Source organism: Trichechus manatus, unplaced genomic scaffold (assembly GCF_000243295.1).
Source record: "Trichechus manatus latirostris isolate Lorelei unplaced genomic scaffold, TriManLat1.0 scaffold00087, whole genome shotgun sequence".
In the NCBI taxonomy this organism is placed as follows: Eukaryota; Metazoa; Chordata; class Mammalia; order Sirenia; family Trichechidae; genus Trichechus; species Trichechus manatus.
Window position 1 is genome coordinate 2,939,150 of NW_004444023.1, and position 21,196 is coordinate 2,960,345.

Genomic DNA, 21,196 nt, shown 5'->3' on the forward strand with positions numbered 1-21,196 from the left:
CTCCAGTCTTAGTCAGACCATTAAGTCTGGTACAAGTCAGACATATTTTGCTAGTGAAGTTAAACTATTGTTTGGTTTTAAGAAGAGACTTCAGAGGATATTTTTAGTTTAAGGTTTAAAGATTATTGCAGGGCAATAGTTCTGGGGGTTCATCCAACCTCCATGTCTCTAGAAAGTCTGGATTCCATGAGAATTTTAAATTCTGTTCTACATTTTCCCCCTTTTGACCTTTTGAGATATTAAAAAAGAGTAGATTAGGCACAGAAAAGCAAGCAGAAATGAGGGAAAGGTAGATGCCACATGGAGATAACCAAGGAACACCAGGGCTAGAGAAGCTGAGACAAGGCTATTCCCCCAGAGTGGACAGAGAGAGAGAGCCTTCACTTAGAGCCAGTGCCCAAATTCAGACTTCTAGCCTTCTAAACTATGAGAAAATGAATTTCTGCTACTTAAAGCCACCCACGTAGGGTATTTATGTCACAGTAGCACTAGATAACTAAGACAAGATCCAAAGGACAACGCCTTTGTGAACGTTACTAACAGGTGCCCCCTCCAAATAGATGAGTTACAACAAAGCTCAGGGCACCACAGGCATGACATTTCCCCGCTCCACTGGAGCCTCTGAGCAGGGCTCCAACCACACAACCATTCACCATGTTGACTCAATTTTGATCTAGGGTGGGCTCTGATGCCTAAGTCACCATAGTGTGGAAGACCCTGGAGTAATCTTTGTTTCATCCCCTTCTTCTCCCTAGGAATCTCCGCAATGGTTTTTGGCCCTCCCTGTCATTTCCCATTTAACTATAAAAACAAAAATTATTTCAACTGCACTACCAAAGGATCAGAAGAGAAGATTTTGTGGTGTGCAACCTCTTACAACTATGACCGGGACCACACCTGGGTGTATTGCTGATGTGAAGGTGAGATCAGGTACCACACCTGGGTGCCTTGCTTGTGTGAAGGTGAGATCAGGTACCATACCTTGGTACCTTGCTTATGTGAAGGTGAGATCAGGTACCACACCTGAGTGCAGCGCTGATGTAAGGTGAGATTAGGAAAAATACACTTGGGTGCTTTGCTTGTGTGAAGGTGGGTGCAGTGCTGATGCAAAGGTGCTATCTATTCCTTCCAGCATAACTGGTTGGCTGCGGCTCTCAACAAGGTGGACTCCATTTCCCAGAGATAAAGTGTTGGCGGGGGTGGGGGGGAGATTAGAACAACTTCTGAAATTAGAAAGTGAAGAAACTGGGATTTCTCCATCAAGCAGGACTGCAGAAGGGAGAATGGGCAAACTCTTCCAGTCCCAGAAAGATACCATTCCAAGCTCCATGTCTGGGAAGCTTTGGATATGAGAGATCAGGGAGGTGGAACTTCTCAAACTGGAGTGTGATATGAAAAGACAAACTGGAAAAGGGGACACTGGAGACTTCTCAGATCCCAAAAAACCATGGCACCATTTGGTCAACCCATCACCCCTGTGATAGAGGAGCCAACCATGAAAAAGATTGGGTTCTTCTCTTCCTTGTCACTTTGGCCCTTTCCCCACCTAAGCCCCCCAAATCATCAGCTATCTCCTCTGGACCAATTCCATCTCTCCTTTTCTTCTAGTCTTCTGGCTCCTCACCTGGGCTAACTGTAATCACCTATGTTGTTAGGTGCCATCAATTTGGTTCCGACTCATAGTGACCCCATGTGACAGAGTAGAACTGCCCCATAGGTTTCCAAGGCTGTAATCTTTACGGAAGCAGACTGCCACATCATTCTCCCGTGGAGTGGCTGGTGGGTTCAAACCACTGTCCTTTCGTTAGCAGCCTGAGTGCTTAACCACTGCACCACCAAGTCTCCTTTTGGCTTATGTATGGCACCAAATTAGTGACACTTTCTGAATTATGGGTTGGCATTGAAAATTGAAAAGTAGAAGGTCAGCGAAAGAGAGCAAGACCCTCAGTGAGATGGGTTGACACAATGGCTGCAACAATGCACTCAAGCACAACAATTGTGAGGATGGCTCAGGACCCAGCAGTGTTTCGTTCTGTTGTACATCGGGTTGCTATGAGTTAGAACTGACTCGATGACACCTAACAACAACAGCTTTGAAAATTAACATCTCCAAGCAGAGGAGAGGCAAAGGAATGGGTTTAGGACTCTGGGTATCACCTTAACAAAATGGATATTAAAGAAACACCCACAGTGCTCCCCTGTCTATGGCTAAGACTAAGGACATTTTTAGCACTCAGCCTCCAACTTCTATCCATCAGAACAGAACCATGTCTTCTTGCAGGCCCGTCTCCCACCAAACCTGTTATAACAGAGGTGAGGTTGAGGGGCTTATTTTTTGAGTACTTCCTTCTAAGAGGTCCCTAGATGGCACATACAGTTTACGCTCGACTGCTAACCTAAAGGTTGATGGTTTGAATCCACCCAGTGGTACCACAGAAGAAAGGCCTGGCAGTCTGCTTTCATTAAGATTACAGTCAGCTTAACTAGTGAAAAATATCTACCTTGAGCATTATGCTCTTTTAAGGACTATCTATATGGGATCGAATTGACAACAGCAACTCGAAAGATCCAATAGGAAACTCAGGGGCAGTGAGTTTATGTTAATGGCCGAGGAACAACTCAGAAAAGGAGGGTGAGAATGGTTGTACAACTCGAAGAATGGAATCAATGTCACTGAATTGTACAGGCAGAAACTGTTGAATTGGTGTATGTTTTGCTGTGTATATTCTCAACAGCAAAAACATTACAGCCATGAAAACTCTATGGGGCAGTTCTACTCTGTAACACACGGGGGGAGCCATGAGTCAGAATCGACTGGATGGCACCTAAGACCAACCACAAGAGCCAGGCAGGGGAGGGAGTATGTGTAACAACACTACGGTAAACTGCTTTATCTTACGTCCAGTTGAGTCTTGAAAACCAGTATAAAATTGCTTTTTTTCCCTCCTGCACTCCATTTGAAGCCAGTGCATGCTCATTACCTAACGCTGGCCTTTGATTTTGTTTTCAAGGGGAGGAAAAGCATCTTCAGAACAAGACTTCCACATGAGTCTGGAACCTGCTTCGTCTTTCACATTGCATCTTCCAAGCTTAGCTAATGACCTTTAGAAGCACCTCTCCACCGTCTTGTTTAATCACTTGGTTCTTTGTCAAGAACAGAGGGAAAATGTGGCAAAACCTCCAATAAAAGAGTCCAGAATTAACTCTGGGGACTGCCATTTCCGCTTCTTAGAATGAGAGAAAATGAGCTCTGGTGGCTTAATGGTTAAGCGCTCGGCTGCTGACCAAAAGGTTGTCGGTTTGAACCCACCAGCCACTCCGAGGGAGAATGAGACGGAAGTTGGTTTTGGAAACCCAATGGGGCAGTTCTACTTTGTCGTATAGGGTTGCCATGAGTTGGAATCGATGGCACACAACAATAACAACAGAATAAGAGATATGGGGAGGGATCAGAATGTATGGCTAGGTTGGTGAGTCTCAGGGAGGGGAGACAAGATCCTCAGCCCAGGGACCCTTGTGAGAAATTGCAGCCTGCTCTGTCTTTCTGGGGAATCACAGACTTGCGTGGATCATTTGCGGGTATGTATTAAACCTTTGTCATTGAAATTGCGGCTCATCCAGGTAGTCCGGGAGACTCTCACCTCGAGATCCTTAGCTACATCTGCAAAGACCTTTTATCCAAATAAGGTCATATTCACAGGTTCCGGGTGAACATATCTTTTGGTGGGGGACACCATTCAACCCTCTACACTCACATCCTGGAATAAGCCAGCAAAGTCATTAAGGTATGGTCTCACCATGGCTTACCAACCAAAAACCAAACCAGCTGCTCTCAACTCGATTCTGAATCACGGTGACTCCATGTGTGCAGAGTAGAACTGCTCCATAGAGTTTTCAAGGCTCTGACCTTTTGGAAGCAGATCACCAAGCATGTTTTCTGAGATGCCTCTAGGTGGGTTTGAACTGCCAACCTTTTGGTTAGTAGTTGAGTCCTTAACCCAATGTTTACAGCACCCAGGGAATCCTCTATGGCCTACGGGGCCCTGCAAAATGAGGCCCCTGCTTACTTCTCTTACCTTGTGTCCTGCCACTGCCCCTCACTCATTACCCTCAATTGAGGAGCATCCTCCCCTCCCAGGTACTGATCCCATGGGGAATTTCCTGATAAGCCCCCTGTGTGCTTGTCTCCACCCTCAGACAGAGGAAGAACCCTGTGGAGACCAGCCTGGGACCTCCTCTCCATAAGAGATTTCTTCTCTGTCCATTCTATCTAACTAAGCCACCCTGAAACCCTGGTGGTGCAGTGGTTAAGAGCTACTGCTGCTAACCAAAAGGTCAGCAGTTCAAATCCACCAGGTGCTCCTTGGAAACCCTATGGGGCAGTTCTACTCTGTCCTATAGGGTCATTATGAGTCAGAATCGACTTGACGGCAACGGGTTTTTGTTTTTGTTTTTGCCCTTTCTCAGGGCATCCCTGAGTGGTGTGAATAGTTAACATCCTCAGCTGCAAACTAAAAGGTTGGCAGTTCGAGTCCATCCAGAGGTACCTCAGAAAATGGCCTGGTGATCTACTTCTGAAGATGAGCCACTGAAAACTCTATGGAGCATGGTTCTACTCTGACACACATGGGGTTGCCATGAGTGGGAATTGACCCGAAAGCAACTGGCTTTTATTTATTTGCTCTTTCTCCAAGTTCTCTTTCTATCTGTATTCATCCTCATTTGAGCTTCCCTTAAGTGGTAATTTTTTATTCTTTCCTCACACTTGAATGGAAGCTTCAAAAATAATCCCAGGTTTATAGTATGACCCTGCACTTTCCAATACAGTAGCCACTAGCCACATGGGGCTATTTAAATTTAATTTAATAAGTTAGTAATTAATTAATTTATTAGCTGATTAAAAATCAATTAATAGTAATTTAATAATAAATTTGATAAAGAATTGATTTAATAATTGGTAAATAAAAGTAATAAATATTCATTTTATTAAGTGATAAATAAAATTAATAAACAATTGATTAATAAAATTATGACATGGTATTGTATTTGAACTCAGCTGCTAACCAAAAGGTCAGCAGTTTGAATCCACTAGGATTGGAAACCCTATGGGGCAGTTCTGCTCTGTCCTATAGGGTCACTATGAGTTGGAATCGACTTGACGGCAACAGGTATCGTATCTACTAAGGAGCCCTGGTTGGCACAGTGGTTAAGCGCTCAACTGCTAACCAAAAAATTGGCAGTTTGAACCCAACCAGCTGCTCCTTGGGAGAAAGATGTGGCAGTCTGCTTCCTTAAAGATTACAGCCTAGAAAACTGTATAGGGCAGTTCTACTCTGTCACAGGGGGTCACCATGAGTCAGAATCGACTTGATGGCAATGGATGTTTTATATTTACTTATTTAGTCAAATAATATAATAGGAGTTTTATGGAGAAAAACAAAGCAGGGAAGGGGTTTAGGGGCTCTAGGAGGGAGGAAAGGGGTTTCCATTTAAAGCAAGGTGATTAGGGAGTTTATTGAGCACTACAGGCATATTTGGGGAACAGCATTTCAGACATAGGGAAGGGCAAGTGCAAAGGCCCTGAGGCAGGCGTGAACCTGGAGTGTTAGGGGAACAGCAAGAAGATCACGGGGGCTGGAGAGGAGTAGACCGTAGGGGTCTAATTATTTCCTAGGGCTGCCATAACAAAGTACCACAAACTGCGCTGCTTGTAAGAACAGATATGATCTTATTTACTCATGTATTTTGTTTCACCTCTACTTTTGCCCATTATAATGGGGTCTGGAGTTTTCTCTGGTTTATTCACTGCTGCAGCTTGATGTCTGGAAGAGTGCCTTTCACATAGCAAGTACTTAATACATTCCCGTGGAAGGAAGGGGGCCCTGGTGATGCAGTGGTTAAGCGTTTGGCTACTAACCAAAAGGTCAGCAGTTCAAATTCACCAGCCGCTCCTTGGAAACCCAGTGGGGCAGTTCTATTCTGTCCTATAGGGTCGCTATGAGTTGGAATTGACTTGACGGCCATTGGTTTGGTTTTGGTCTTGGTGAAAGGAAGGAAGGAAGGAAGAAAGGAAGGGAGGGAGGAAAGAAGGAAGGATGGTTATGAGGCTTAAAAATAAAATGGTCATCACAAAGAGTGAACCCTGATGTAAACTATGGATTTTAGTTAATAATAATGTGTCAGTATTGGCTTTTCGCTTGTAACAGATGAAACACAGAAATACAAGATGTTACCAGTAGGGCAAACTGTGTGCAGGGGAGATAGGAGGTGTATGGGAACTCTCTGTACTTTCTGCTCAATTTTTCTGATCACCTAAAACTGCTCTAAAAAATAAAGTTTGTCTTAGTTATCTGGTGTTGTTAGGCACCATCGAGTTGATTCCGACTCATCGCAACCCCACGTACAACAGAATGAAACACTGCCTTGTCCTGTGTCATCCTCACAATCATTGTTATGTTTGAGCCCATTGTTGCAGCCACTGTCAATCCATCTCATTGAGGGTCTTCCTCTTTTGCGCTGTCCCTCTACTTTACCAAGTGCTGCTATAACAAAAACACCACCAATGGGTAGCTTTAAAGAACAGAAATTTATTTTTCACAGTCCTGGAGGCTAAAAGCCCAAGTCAGTGTCTGAGCCCCGTCAATTCCTTTCTCGTTAGTAGCCCTGGGAGCTCCTGGGTTCCTTGGTTTGTAGAGGATCCTCACATGGTGTCTGTCTTCCCTCCACTCCCCGTGTGTGTGTGTCTCTGTGCCCTTTCTGCTCTTTTTATAACTCAGAGGGGATTAGGTTTAGGACCCACCCTACTCTGGTATGACTTCATTCACATAACAAAAGAAAACCCCCTACTTCCAAAAAGGGTCGTATTGATAGGTACAGGGGTTAGGATTTCAACATATATTTTGGGAGGGGCACAATTGAATCTATAAGAGTCTGTTAAATTAATTCATTTTAAAAATGATCTCAGAAAAGAAGAAAGGAATAAAGGAATGGCAAAAAGGGAGTGGCCCCTGGTAAGAGGTTAGGAAATTCATTATTCTGGTTCCACCTTTTAAAATCTAAATTTTAATTTATATATTAAAAAACTTTTTTAAATTTATTTAGCTGTTGTTGAGAATATACACAGCAAAACATACACCAATTCAACCATTTCTGCATGTACAATTCATTGACATTGATTACATTCTTTGAGTTGTGCAACCATTCTTACCCTCCTTTTCTGAATTGTTCTTTCCCCATTAACATAAACTCCTACCCCTTAAGGTTTAATTTATATTTTCATAAAATAAAACTTTTAATTTTTAAACACTTTATATAAAAATTTTAAATATTTGTTTTATGAAATTTAATTAAATATAATTTTATTTAATCAATTTTTCTGTACACCTAGATATGCTCTGAAAAATAAAGCCTGTGTCTTAGTTTCTTAGTGCTGCCACAATGAGAAATACCACAAGTGGGTGGCTTTAAAGAACAGAAATTTATTTTCTCACAGTTCTGGAGGCTAAAAGTCCAAATTAGGGTCTCAGCCGTGTGGATTCCTTCTGTGAGACTTTATCGTAAACAAAAAAAACAAACCCATCGCCGTTGAGTCGATTCCCACTCATAGCTGCCCCTGTTGGGTCAGAGTAGTATAGGGGTCAGATCCCTATAGGCAGAGTAGAGCTGCCCCCCCGATAGGGTTTCCAAGGAGTGGCTGGTGGATTCTAACTGCCGATCTTTTGGTTAACAGCTGAGCTTTTAACCACTGCGACACCAGGGCTCCCTTAAATATAATTAAATTTTGTAAATTGAGGCTATTGAGCCAGATGACCCATTCTATAAACCTACATAGTGGATTTCAAAGCAGAAAAAAATAAATAAAACTCAGAGGAGGCATGACATGAATTCTTTATTTTGAGGACCTTGGCATTGTTGGGGTGTCCTGCTCTCAGGCGAAGGTGAGGGATGATCTTTCCACGTTCACAGCACAGATCTGTGCCCAGGATTGAAGGACAGAATAGAATTCCCATCTGCCTTAGTTTCCTAGTGCTGCTATGTAACACAAATACCCCAAGTGGGTAGCTTTAATGAACAGAAATTTATTTTCTCACAGTTTAGGAGGCTAGAAGTCTGAATTTAGGGTGCCAGTGCTAGGGGAAGGCTTTCTTTCTTGCTGTCTCGGGGGGGAGGTCCTTGTCTCTTTTCAGCTTCTGTTCCTCAGTTCCTTGGAGATCTTCACGTGGCATGGTTTCTGTCTTCCTCGGTCTGTGCTTGCTTGCTTCCGTGCCTAACCTGCTCTTTTGTATGTCAGAAGTGATTACGCTTAGGACACACCCTGCGCTGATATGGCCTCATTAACATAATAAAGAAACTCCTATTCCCAACTGGGATTATGTCCGTAAGTATGTTGTGTCGTGCGCCGTCAAATTGATTGCAACTCATGGCGCCCCATGGGACAGAGTAGAACTGACCCATAGGGTTTTCAAGGCTGTGACCTTTTTTCTTTTTTTAAATTGTGCTTTAGATGAAGGTTTACAGAGCAAATTAGTTTCTCATTAAACAATTAATACACATATTATATTGTGACATTGGTTGCCAACCCTGCGACGTGTCAACATTCTCCCCTTCTTGACCTTGGGTTCCCCATTACCAGCTTTCCTGTCTCCTTCTGCCTTCTCCTCCTTGCCCCTGGGCTGGTGTGCCCATTTAGTCTCATATACATGGTTAAGCTACGTATATTATTGTTTGTTTTATGGGCCTGTCTAATCTTTGGCTGAAGGGTGAACTGAGTTAAGAGGGTGTCCGGGGGCCATGCTCTTGGGGTTTCTCTGGTCTCTGTTGGACCAGTAAGTCTGGTCTTTTTTTGAAAGTCAGAATTTTGTTCTACATTTTTCTCTAGCTCGGTCTGTGACCCTCTATTGTGATTCTTGTCAGAGCAGTCAGTGATGGTAGCCGGGGACCACCTGGTTGTACTGGACTCAGTTTGGTGGAGGCCATGGTAGTTGTGATTCATTAGTCCTTTGGACTAATCTTTCCCTTGTGTCTTTGGTTTTCTTCATTCTCCCCTGCTCCAGACAGGGTGAGACCAGTGGAATATCTTAGACAGCCGCTCACAAGCTTTTAAGACCCCAGATGCTACTCACCAAAGCAGAATGTAGAATATTTTCTTTATGAATTATGTTATGCCAATTGAGCTAGATGTCCCCTGAGACGATGGTCCCCAGCCCTCAGCCCATTAATTCGGTCCCTCAGGGTGTTCGGATGTGTCTATGAAGCTTCTATGACTTTGTCAAGGCTGTAATATTTAAGGGAACAGATCACCAGGTCTTTCTCTCGCAGAGCCACTGGGTGGGTTCGACCTGCCAAACTTTTGGTTAGCAGCGGAGTGCTTAACCACTGTGGCACCAGGGCTCCTTATCCACAGGTATAGGGGTTAGTATTCCAGCACATATTTTGTGGGGGGGGGACACAATTCAACCCATAATACCATCTAACAGAGAAAACCTCCCTGAGCAGTGCAGGCTTGAGACTGAGGGCAGAGTAGCAAAGAGGTAGGGGGCTTCCTGGAATGGCTTCCTGGCAGCCTGGCTGGGCTGGGGATTTGGAGATCCTAACCTCTCTCTCCTTGGGTCATGACATTTTGTGGGTGATTAATTCCCCAGGGATCAGCCTGCCCTAAGCCTTGATAATCCAGATTTGTGATTTAATTCAGTCCCCTGACCTGAGTGTCTTACACAAGGAGAGGGAAGCGGGAGGCCAGGGAGAAGAAAAAAAAAAAAAAGCCAATAAATAAATAAAAACCCAGACTGTGCTCCCAGAAAATCAGAAAAGGGGGGAAGCTTGCTTTAAAAGTCACTTTAGTTAACATTTCTCAACCCCAGATTTATCAAGAGCCCTATTTCTAGCCCTGTGGAGTCGCTGGGTGGTGCAAACTCTTAGCCTGCTTGGCTGCTAATCAGAAGGTTGGTGGTCCGAGTCCACCCAGAGGTGCCACAGAAGAAAGTCCTGGCAATCTACTTCCAAAAAAATCAGTCACTGAGAATCCCATGGAACACAGTTCCACGCTCACACACATGGGGTCACGCTGAGTTGGACTCGACCAGACGGCAGCTGGTATCTCCAGCCCCATAACTGATATACCTCCCTCTTATGGGGAGAGAGAAACTGAGGGAGTTGGAAGCAGTAAAAGTAGGAAGGGGGAAGGGTAGACTCTGTGCGGAACTTTTTGATAGTGTGATGGGAGAAAGAAAAGACTATTATCACCCACAGGAAGCTGGGGCAGGAACTCTGACAGGAAATAGGGATTTAGGATTATGTGAAGTAAAAAGATGTCATTAACCATTGGAATTCTTGGGGTGAAAACTGGACTTTAGTTCATTCATATTTCTGTACATAGAATCTTCGTTTTTAACCTAGTTCTATCGACACCCCTCTCTCTTGAGTCCAGGTAAAATTTATGCTTATAGTCTGACCTCAATCCATGCTGCTGCACACAGCCCTTCCACCCTCTCTCCTTTAAGGGGCCATGGGGACTTGATCCTCCACAAGGGCTTGTACCAAGTGGAGAGTGACTGGGGTTTCCAGAACCTTCTCAGCGAGACATCATCTTCACAAACTCTGCAAAGAAAAGCCCCTGGTAAGGTGCATAGTCATAAGATTTGCCAACATTTAAAAAAAATTTTTCCTGAGCCCTTACTCTGTGCCAGGAGCCCCTGGGTGGCACAAACAGTTAACACACTCAGCTGCTAACCCAGAGGTTGGCAGTTTGAATCTACGTCGAGGCACCTCGGAAGAAAAGGCTGGCAATCTACTTCCAAAAATAAGCCCACGAAAACCATCTAGATCACAACGGTCCAACCCCCAGATGATCACGGGAAGTGTGTAGGACTCCGCAGCGTTTTGTTCCCGTGCGTCCGGTCACCATTGAAAACCCTACAGAGCAGTTCTTCTCTGACGCCCATGAGTTGACTCGATGGCCACTGGTTTTGGTGTTTTGGCTGAGGGCATGATTTCTTTTTGTTTTTTCCAAAACTTCGGAAGAAACGCATCATCATCGCCCCCGTTTTGCCAATATGGAAACTGATACTTAAAGCGAATAAGTCATTATGATACGGCCCCATAGTTAATAAGAGGCAATTATGAATTTGGACCCTGTGAATCTGACCTCCGAGTTCCAGCTTCTAACCAGTCCACTTTCCTTCTCAGGGAACAGTTTTTTTAAATTTATTTTATTGTGCTTTAGGTGGAAGTTTATAGTACAAATTAGTGTCTCATTTAAAAATTTATACACAAATCATTTTGTGGCACTGGTTGCAATCCCTGCAATGTGTCATCACTCTCCCCCTTTCCCTCTCCACCCTGGATTCCCCGTGTCCATTTGTCCAGTTTTCCTGTCCCTTCCTGCCTTCTCATCTTTGCTTTTGGGCAAGTGTTGCCCATTTGGTCTAGTATACTTGGTTGAACTAAGAAGCATGTTCCTCGTGTGTTATTGTTTGTTTTATAGGGGGCTGTCCAATCTTTAGCTGAAAGGTGGACTTTGGGAGTGGCTTCAGTTCTGAGTTAGCAGAGTGTCCGGGGGCTATAGTCTCGGTGGTTCCTCCCGGCTGTCAGACTAGCGAGTCTCGTCCTTTTGTGTGAATTTGAATTTTATTCTACATTTTTCTCCCCATCGAGCAGTCAGTGGATCAGGGAACATTTTGTTCTTATTATCAGGGAACCCAGTAAACAAGGAAAGGATGGGAGAGCTGGGAGTGAGTTCTGAGTGTAAGAATAGGCCGTCTGGATGGAGTATTCCAAGGAGCTGTTGTTGTTGTTGGATGCCAAGGAGCTGTCGTTGTTGGGTGCCGTTGAGTCAATTATGACTCACAGTGGCCCCATTTGACAGAGTAGAACTGCCCCATAGGGTTTCCTAGGCTATTATCTCTGCAAAAGCAGGCTGCCACATCTTTCTCCCAGGGAGCGGCTAGTGGGTTTGAACTGCTGACCTTTTGGTTAACAGCCGAGTGCTTAACCACAGCCAGGTGGGAGACACTGAGTTTTTTGGAGTGACACGGACAGAAAGGGGTAGAACCAAACCAAAAACCAAACCAGTTGCCGTGGAGTTGACTCTGACTCATGGCGCCTCCATGTGTTACAGAATAGAACTGCTTCATAGGGTTTTCATGGCTGTGACCTTTTGGAAGCAGATTGCCAGGCCTTTCTTCCAAGGAGCCTCTTGGTGGATTTAAACCACCACCCATTTTCTTTGCTTAACCATTTGCACCACCTAGCAACTTCAAAGAGATGGAACAAACACTTCCAAAGCCTGCCACCGCCACCCGAAGCTGGGGAAAGAGTGAGAAAGGTTGGCTGACTTGGAAAAGCACAGGGGAGTTGGAGGTGGCTTCCAGCAGCGGCTGCCCCCATATAAGGTCACCTTCAAAGTCAACGGTGCCATCTCCGTTAACATCAGCCTCCCGGACCACCTCGGAGATCTCCCGGGGTGTGAGTCTCTCTCCCAGAAGCCTGTGCATGGCCTGCTGCAGCTCCCCCAGCGTGATCTCTCCGTCCCCATTGGTGTCAAACTGAATAGGAGCAGAGGGGACAATGCTAGCAACAACAATGACGATGGCAATAATAATAACTATTGTTTTTGTGTGCCATCAAGTCAATTCCAACTCATTTTGTGTGCCATTGAGTCAATTCTGACTCATATGGAACATATAGGACAGAGTAGAACTGCCCCATAGGGTTTCCAGGGCTGTAAATCCTTACGGAAGCAGATTGCCAGGTCTTTTCTCCCAAAGAACCACTGGTGGGTTCAAACCATCAACCTTTCAGTTAGCAGCTGAGAGTTTAACCGTTAAGCCACCAGGGCTCCATAATGATAATAACCCACTGCCGAAGAGTCAATTCCAACTTAGAGTGACACTGGGACAGAGTAGAACTGTCCCGTAGGGTTTCCAAGGCTGTAATCTTTATAGAAGCAGACTGCCACATCTTTCTCCTGTGGAGGAGCTAGTAGGTTTGAACTGCCAACCTTTTGGTTATAACCACTGCACCACCAGGGCTCCCTTAAATCCCACCATAGCTAGGAAGAAAAATTGGTTTTGGTGGGTCCTGTCTATGGTAATGACTAATCATAGACCTCTAGGGTTCCTCAACTACCTTTAGCACCATGAAACTCTTAACTCACCTCCTTGAAGGCATCTCGCATCTCCTGGACCCCGATCATCCCAGCTGTTTCTGCAAGCAATTTGGGGGTCATGAGCTCCACAAAGTCATCAAAGTCTACACGGCCACCCACTGAGGAAAGAAAAGGCAGGTTAAGTGAAGCTCCATGTGCATCAACCTTACACTACCTCACTCTGCTCCTTAAATATGTTCAAGAAATGGACCTGCTCCCATCTCTTTCAAAGAGCTGTCTTTGACCTCCTCCCTCCAACTCAAGTCCTTATGTCCCTCTAATCCAAACAGAGATGGACAGGGTGTGGTATTGTGGAAAAAACTAACTGTTCAGGTGACCTTGGGCCAATCTCTTAATTGCTTAAACTCTCTGTTCCCTCATCTGTATAGTGGGAAGGGAGATATGAATTAAATCAGCATCATTAGGTACGAAGTCTCTTCCAGATATGAATACTATCTTGTCCTTGAATTCAACCTTGTTAACTCAGTTATGTGCCCAGAAGCAAAGCCAAGGGCAACTTTATCTCAGCTGTGATCTCAAAATCAATCCTAGCAATCTGCTCCCATGAAGATTACAGCCTAGAAAACTCTATGGGTAAGTTCTACTCTGCCACACGCAGTCACTATGAATCAAAATGGACTCCACAGTACCTAACAACAACATCCATATAAAAAAATCCATGCTTTTTGCAACACTATTTATCAACATTAGCTCCAACTCCAATTCTGTTTCCAATGTCAGGTAAAGCTCAATCTTGTGCTCTACTGATGAATCTTAGTGGGGATATCCATAATTTACATTTAATAAATATTTCCTGGAGGCTATGCCTTTGCCTGCATTAGCACCTTTATCCCTTCCCTCCCATAACCCTGTGAGGTAGGGAGTGATATAGTCTTCACTTGACTAATGAGAAGACTGAGACACAAGAGCAGGGGTGAACATCGCTTTTCAAAATGACTGTAATTAGTAAAACAATAGAACTGGAACTTGAACACAGATCTATCTCTAAAAGTTATTCTTTAACTACTTCAAATGATGCCTCTCTGAGTCAGAACCATTTCTTTTCAGACGTCTTGTGCCTCTTACCCTTCTCCCTATCCCCAACTCTACTCTCAATCTCCATATCTTTCCCAACTCCACCCTTAGCCCTCCCCTAACTCCAGTCATTCCTCCCAGCCCCGGGCCTCACAGTTCATGCGTATTTGCTGGCCCAGTTCAGTCAGTTCCATCTCCGTCGGCATGTATCCCATGGTTCTCATGAGATTCCCCAAATCCTTACAAGAGATGAACCCATCTCGGTCTTTGTCAAACTCAAGGAATGCTTCCCGGAGCTCTGAAAGTTAAGACAGAAGAAATTTGGGAAATATGAGAACAATCAACGGGGAAGAGTAGCATCTCTTGAAAGTATCAATGAAGCACTGGCTAGAGATTCCTCAAAACAGAATACAGTGAAACCTGTGACAGCCGGAATGTGACCGGACTGAGGACTGCCTTGTTTTTCCGGGTCTCGTAAATTTTCCACCTTTGACAGAGTGCAGTCTTACCACTTTTCTATCATTCTCTATTTGGAGTCCTACCTCATAAACACTCAGTGAGTTTTCCTTCTCTGACAAGTTCCCACCTTACACAAGTTCCAGCTTTGCAGGTTTTACTGTACATTTAAAAAAACAAAAACAAACAAAAACCCAAAACAAAAATGTCAAAGGAGAGCAATGTATGAAATGTGTTTGCAAGAGGTATGATTCCTGAAGCCACTAAATGATAGCATGGAAGTCCTTCAGATTCTTGAGTGAAGTTATGGAGAACCTGAAAACCACCAAGAGAAAACTCAATAATTTTTGATTCATCCTAAAACACGTGTGTCCTTCCTGGGTCTCTGAGACACTTGGGGATAGAGATGCTTCTGAGTATTTTGGGAGGTACTTAAACTGCCACGAGAATGAGTGCCACAAAATCTCAATTGAGTGCGAAGGGAGAGGGGTGTAAAATTTTCACGTAAAAAGATTTACACTGAAATGTACAAAGGGGTAGAGGGCAGGGTAAATGGGAGGATGGCAGTGCGGGGGTGATTGGGGGAGAGGGTGTTACCTTCAATCTCATCTTGTCCTAGTGGTCTTTCCTGGAAAGAAATTCAAGGGAAAGGGAATGTGGAGAGAGGGTCAGGAATCCAACACCCAGCTTCTCCAAACACGTCTCCTTATTCTCCCAAGTTTCTCCCTACCCTTTCCCTTTTCCCATTCTTGCTGTCCTCTTCTCCCTCACATCCCTTAACTCCCATTCCATGCTTCTTGGATCCTCACCCTCTTCCCCACCCCTTCTCCCCATCTCTTCTCTTCCATCCTTGAATCTTCATTTCTCTCCTTCTGCCTTTAAGAGGAGCCCTGGTGGCAGAGTGGTTATAGCACCTGGCTACAAACCAAAAAGTCGGTGGTTCACACCCACAAGCTGCTTCGCAGGAGACAGATGTGGCAGTCTGCTTCTGTAAAGATTACAGCCTTGGAAACCACAGGGGGTTGCTAGGAGTCAGAATAGACTCTATGGCAACAGGTTTGGTTTGGTTTTGCCTTTCTCAGATAGACAACCATCAAGCTGTACTGGAAGGCTCTCAGAAGCCGTGGAGCCCAATCTGTTTGTCTTCCAGATGAAGAAAGTGAGAATTATAATCACAGTTAACATCTTCAGAGTGCTGACTCTGTACCAGGCAGTTTCTACAATTATTTCATTTAAACCTCAGAACCCCTCTATATGGTAGATCCAAATATCATTCCCATCTCACTAATGAAGAAGTGAAGGCACAGAGAGGTTATGTAACCTGCCCAAGGTCACACAGCCCATAAATGGCAGATACCGCCTGCCGCCAAGACACAGAGACATTAAATTACTTCCTCAAGGTCAGGCAGCAAGTCAAGCACAGGTCTGGGATTTGAATTCAGAGATCTTGACTCCCAGGTCAGAATTCTTTCCACTATACCCCATGGGCATATACCTCATGGGATCACCATGAGTTGAAATTGACTTGACAGCAACGAACAACAACCACAACGCACCCCATTGACTTTTTCTACCTGCCTATGTTCTTTCTTCCAAGGATTAGAATCACTTTGCATGTGGCCAATGTTCAATGGAATTCAAGATGATCAATGACAGCGAGACCAATCTCTACAACTTCTAAGAACTTCCAATCATTGCTGCTCTTGCTCACTCCCAGAAATACCTGAAGGATTGTACCACCTAGGGAATTTTCCCAACCTCTGGCCTGTTCAACTTTATTTCTTTTTATCCTTCAAGCCCTTCCCCCAGCCCCTCTTTCTCATTATCTCCTTCCCCCAAAATTCCCTCCCTCTCTTTTTTCAGTGATCATAAAGCCTAACAATGAAGAACACACTCATTGGAATCAAACAGATCTGACCAGATCACTTACTAATTGTGTAACCTTAAGTCAACACTTAAGGAGACTTCATGACACAGAACCTCAGTTTCCTCGCCTGTCAAATGGGAATGAAAGTATCACTGACCTCATGAGCTGTTTTGAGGATTAAATGGCATCAGGAATAAAGAACCCTTTGCACAGGGCTGGGCACATAGCAGGGACTTAATTAGTATCACTATGGGGGCATTGGTGGTTCAGTGGTAGAATTCTCGCCTCCCATGCAGTAGACCTGGGTTCAATTCCCAACCAATGCACCCCATGCGCAGCCAACATCTGTGTGTCGGTGGTGGCTTGCATGTTGCTATGATGCTGAACAGATTTCAGCAGAGCTTCCAGACTAAGATGGATGAAGACGAAAGTCTTGGCGATCTACTTCTGAGAAGTCAACCAACGAAATCCCTATGAATCACGACGGTCCGATCCACAACCAATCGTGGGGATGGCACAGGACTGGGCAGTGTTTCACTCAGTGTTGTGCATGGGGTCGCCATGAGTTGGGGGCTGACTCAATGGTAGCTAACAACGACATTGGTATCATCCTCACCATTGCTATGCATGTCCATAGAAAAGAAGCGTGATCATCATCAACAATGACATCACCCCAGCTCAACCTCTTGTTTTATTTTTCTGTCCCTTCCTCTCCTCCTTTTTGCTTCTCACTTCATCCTCACACCATTTCCCTGGGATTCAACTACCTTCTCTGTTCATGCTCTTTCCATCTGTTTCCCTTGTTTCATTGCACCCGCCATGACATTATCTGTCCTTCTCCTCCTTTTTCCCCAAGTCTCAGCTTATCTTGCCCTGCTCCCCACCTTTTCCCACCAACCCCCGCCTCACCCGCTGTTTCTCTGCGATGCCTTTTCTCAAGAAGATGCAGGCGGGGCCCATGGGAAACTGCATGGAGGGGGCAGGATGGAGATCACCAGGCATCAGTCTCAAGACAGCTCCCCCTCCTTCCTGTTTCCTGTTTGGTGTCTCAGCCTCCTTATCTTCTCCACCACTCCTAGTGTTGCCTCTGTTGGCTTCACTCTCAGTCTCTGTGCCTCAGAGCTGTGACAGCTGGAGTGGAAATCTCTCCCTGGGTTGGGGAGGGCTCAGAGCTGTTCCTGCCTCCCCATCTGGCTCAAATGAGACAGTCTTAAGCTCTGACCTTTTATCCCCCCAATAGATTGGAAAGATCGTCTCAAAAATGGGGATTAGAGCAGAGGATGGTCATCTATCATTCAATATTCCAATAACCATTTTTTTAGGAGTTTTATTTATTTTTATGGTGCTTCAGGTGAAAGTTTATAGGGCAAATTAGTTTCTCATTAAACAATACACAAATTGTTCTATGACATTGGTTGCCAACCCCGTGATGTGTCAACTCTCTCCCCTTCTCCATCCCCCAATAAGCATTCTGATTGCTCACTCTGAGTCAGGCCCCTCTGAAAATGGGGAGGATATGGCCTCTGTCCTCAAGGAACTTCCAGAGTGAGTGTGGGGTGTGTGCAAATGAAGGTGCCTAGGTAGCCCAGATGGTCTGAACTCAGCTGTTAACCGAAAGGTTGGCAGTTTGGACCCACCCATCGTTGCCAGAGGAGAAAGGCCTGGCAATCTGCTTCCATAAAGATTACAGCCAAGAAAACCACATGGAGTACAGTTCTACTCTGTCACACATGGGGTTGCCATGACTGAAGCCCACCTCGATGGTATGGGTTTGTTTTTTTTTTGTGGGGGAGGCAGGATGTCCAAATGAGTGGGATGAGGAATTGTGTAATACCATGACTCCAGGAAATAGTCATGCATAGTGATTAAGAGCATGGGGTTTGCTCTTCTTATGCTCAGCTTCCTCCTCCTCCTTCTACTATTACCTCTTCTTTTCCTTCTCCTTCTTGTTCCTTTTTGGCCATTTCAATCATTTTTACATGTACCATTTAGTGACATTTATTACATTCACCATATTGTGCCATCATCACCACTATCCATTTCCAAAATCTTCCATCAGCCTTCACAGAAATTCATTGCCCCTTAAGCAATAACTCCCTCTCCCCCCTCCCCCTCCCCTGGTTACCACTAATAAACTCTGGTCTACATGCATTTGCCGATTCTAGATATTTCTTAGAGCTTCCTTTTCTTTCTTTCCTGAATAATTCAGTGGGGCAGAGCAAGGCCCTGTTAGCTAGAGGGGGTGGGGGAGTAGGTGGGGGTGAGAAGTCACAGTGGCCCAGAATGGGGTGTCAGAACCCAAGGGGTGAGGAGAAATGTCCACATGGGGGGATACTGGGGACACTCTGATGTGGGGACCCAGAGTTCAAATGGGGTAGTGGGGTGAGGGAGGAGTTCTCACAGAGGAGCCATACCACTTCACAGCCGCTAGGATGGCTATAGGGAAAAAAAACCCAGAAAATAACAAGTGCTACAATGATGTGTAGACAATGGTACCCTCATACAGTGCTGGTGGGAATATATAATGGTGCAGCTGGGAAAACAGTCCACAAGTTCTTCAAAAAGTCAAACATAGGATTACCATATGATCCAGCAATTCCCCTCCTACCGTATGACTCAGCAATTCATGGCCCAGAGTGTTGGAACTTGAGAAGGGTGACCTCAACTTGACCTCTTTCCCATAATAATAACATAACGACTATTTAGTTAGCCCCTACTATAAGTCAGGCATTATTCTAAGTGCTCTACGTGCATTATCTCATTTAATCCTCAAAACACCCTAAAGGATAAGTGCTATTATTATTGAGGCAGAAAGAGGTGAAATCTCATTAGTCATTAGGGAAATGTAAATCCACGCCATAATGAGATACCACTTCACATCCACCAGGATGGCTATTAAAAAAACAAAAAAAAGAACCGAAAATAACAAGTGTTGGTGAGGATGTGTAGAAATTGGCACTCTCATGCATTGCTGTTGGGAATGTAAAATGGTGCAGCTGGGAAAAGAGTCCAGCAGTTCTTCAAAAAATTAAACACTGAACTACCATATGACCCAGTGATTTTACTCCTAGGTATAACCCGCTGCCATTGAGTCAATTCCCACTCATAGAGACTCTAGAGGACAGAGTAGAACTGCCCTATAGGGTTTCTAAGGACTGACTGGTAGATTTGAACTGCTGACCTTTTGGTTAGCAGCCGAGTTCTTAACCACTGTGCCACCAGAGCTTCTACTCCTAGGTATACATCTAAAATAATTGAAAACAGGAACTCAACTGAATACTTGTTCACGAATGATCACAGGAGCACTATTCGCAATAACCAAAAGGTGGAAAGTACCCATGTGTCCATCAGTCAATGAATGGATAAATAAAATATGATAATATTATTTAGTCATAAAAAGAAATGAAGTACTGATATAGGCTACAACATGGATGAACCTTGGAAACTTTATGCTAACAATCCTCCTCTTTGAGGAAAATAGACTTGGGATTCTCCACACTACCACCACCAAAGTACACATCCTATGGCATCAACCCGGTGTCTCCAACAAGTGCCTCATCCCAAAGAGTATTTTTCACAACGTCAGAGTCACCCAATACACTGCTCCACAGAAGAAAAAGAAAATATAGAAGAAGGAGGAGCAGGAGGAGCAGAAGCAGGACATGAGGAGGAAGAGGAAGAAGAACGAGGAAGGAGGAGGGAGGAAGGAGGAGAAGAAACTCAAATAAGAAAAGACATTTCTGTCCATCTCTGGACTTTCATGGTGGAATCTCAAAGATCAAAATGACCAACGTAATAAGCTTCCAGACTGAGGAGTGGTTTAACGAGGGAGGGAGTCAGCACGTCCAATAAGAAAACTAAGGCAGAGATCTCATGCCTTAGTCCAAGATGAAGAGTTTGCAAACCTGAGAGCAAAACACTGTTAACCCAAAAGGACACATGGAGATGTAGTCCAATGATCCATGTTTGAAGCCAAGGATGGCCACAGACGAACAGGACTTGCTTAATCACAAACTTATTGCTGTTTTTGGGTGCCATTCAGTCAATTCCGACTCATGGTGACTTTGTGTGACAGAGTAGAACTGCCTCATAGGGTTTTCTAGGCTGTAATCTTTATGGAAAGAGCCCTGGTGTTGCAGTGGTTAATCGCTTGGTTGCTAACTCAAAGATTGGTGGCTCGAACCTACCAGCTGCTCTGCTGGAGAAAGATGCGGCACTCTGCTTCCATAAAGATTACAGCCTTGGAAGCCCTATGGGGTAGTTCTACTCTGTCTTACAGGGTCGCTATGAGATGGAATTGACTAGAAGGCAGTGGGTTTTGGTGTTTTTGAAATCTTTATGGAAGCAGATCGCCAGGCCTTTCTCCCATGGAGCTGATGGGTGGGTTTGAACCGCCGACATTTCCATTAGCAGCCGAGTACTTAACCACTGTGCCAACAGGGCTCCTTATCACAAAATTAGATGATCAGATACCCAAACTCAGCCATCTGCTGGTGAAAATCCTAAAACTGGAAAACTGGAATTCTGGGCCCTGTGCCAGCCCCTCTACTCATATGCTGGATATACCAGTTGCTGTCAAGTTGACTTCAACTCATGGCAATCCCAAGCATGTCAGAGTAGAACTGCTCTCCATAGGGTTTTCAATGCCGATTTCTTGAAAGTAGATAACCAGACCTTTCTTCTGAGGTGCTTCT

General features: G+C 44.6%; 2 protein-coding genes and 1 non-coding gene across 3 annotated transcripts in view; 2 read left to right on the forward strand and 1 right to left on the reverse strand.

The window, feature by feature from the left end:
• Positions 1 to 917, forward strand: part of ELSPBP1 (epididymal sperm binding protein 1) — a 12,050-nt gene extending 11,133 nt beyond the window's left edge. The window contains exon 3 of the mRNA XM_012557027.2: positions 756 to 917. Coding sequence (XP_012412481.1) covers positions 756 to 913 — 158 coding nt within the window. The 3' untranslated portion in view covers positions 914 to 917. The remainder of the gene's footprint in view (positions 1 to 755) is intronic.
• A 9,653-nt stretch (positions 918 to 10,570) lies between these two features.
• CABP5 (calcium binding protein 5) lies at positions 10,571 to 17,579 on the reverse strand. Its single transcript, XM_004381620.1, has 6 exons — positions 17,412 to 17,579; positions 15,233 to 15,263; positions 14,334 to 14,477; positions 13,154 to 13,263; positions 12,395 to 12,542; positions 10,571 to 10,596 (listed from the first exon to the last, which is right to left on the reverse strand). The coding sequence occupies exons 1-6, from the start codon at positions 17,502 to 17,504 to the stop codon at positions 10,571 to 10,573; spliced, it is 552 nt and encodes a 183-aa protein (XP_004381677.1). The 5' UTR covers positions 17,505 to 17,579.
• Positions 16,758 to 16,828, forward strand: TRNAG-CCC (transfer RNA glycine (anticodon CCC)). The gene has a single exon. It is a non-coding gene; the product is annotated as a tRNA-Gly (tRNA).
• Positions 17,580 to 21,196: the final 3,617 nt, after the last annotated feature.

Coding starts and splice junctions, on each gene's coding strand:
- CABP5 (XM_004381620.1), bottom strand. CDS start 17,504: ATGCCTGGTGATCTCCATCCTGCCCCCTCCATGCAGTTTCCCATGGGC. Junction 15,264..17,411: donor GCATCGCAGAGAAACAGCGG/GTGAGGCGGGGG, acceptor ATTTCTTTCCAG/GAAAGACCACTAGGACAAGA. Junction 10,597..12,394: donor TGGCACCGTTGACTTTGAAG/GTGACCTTATAT, acceptor TTTTCTTTGCAG/AGTTTGTGAAGATGATGTCT.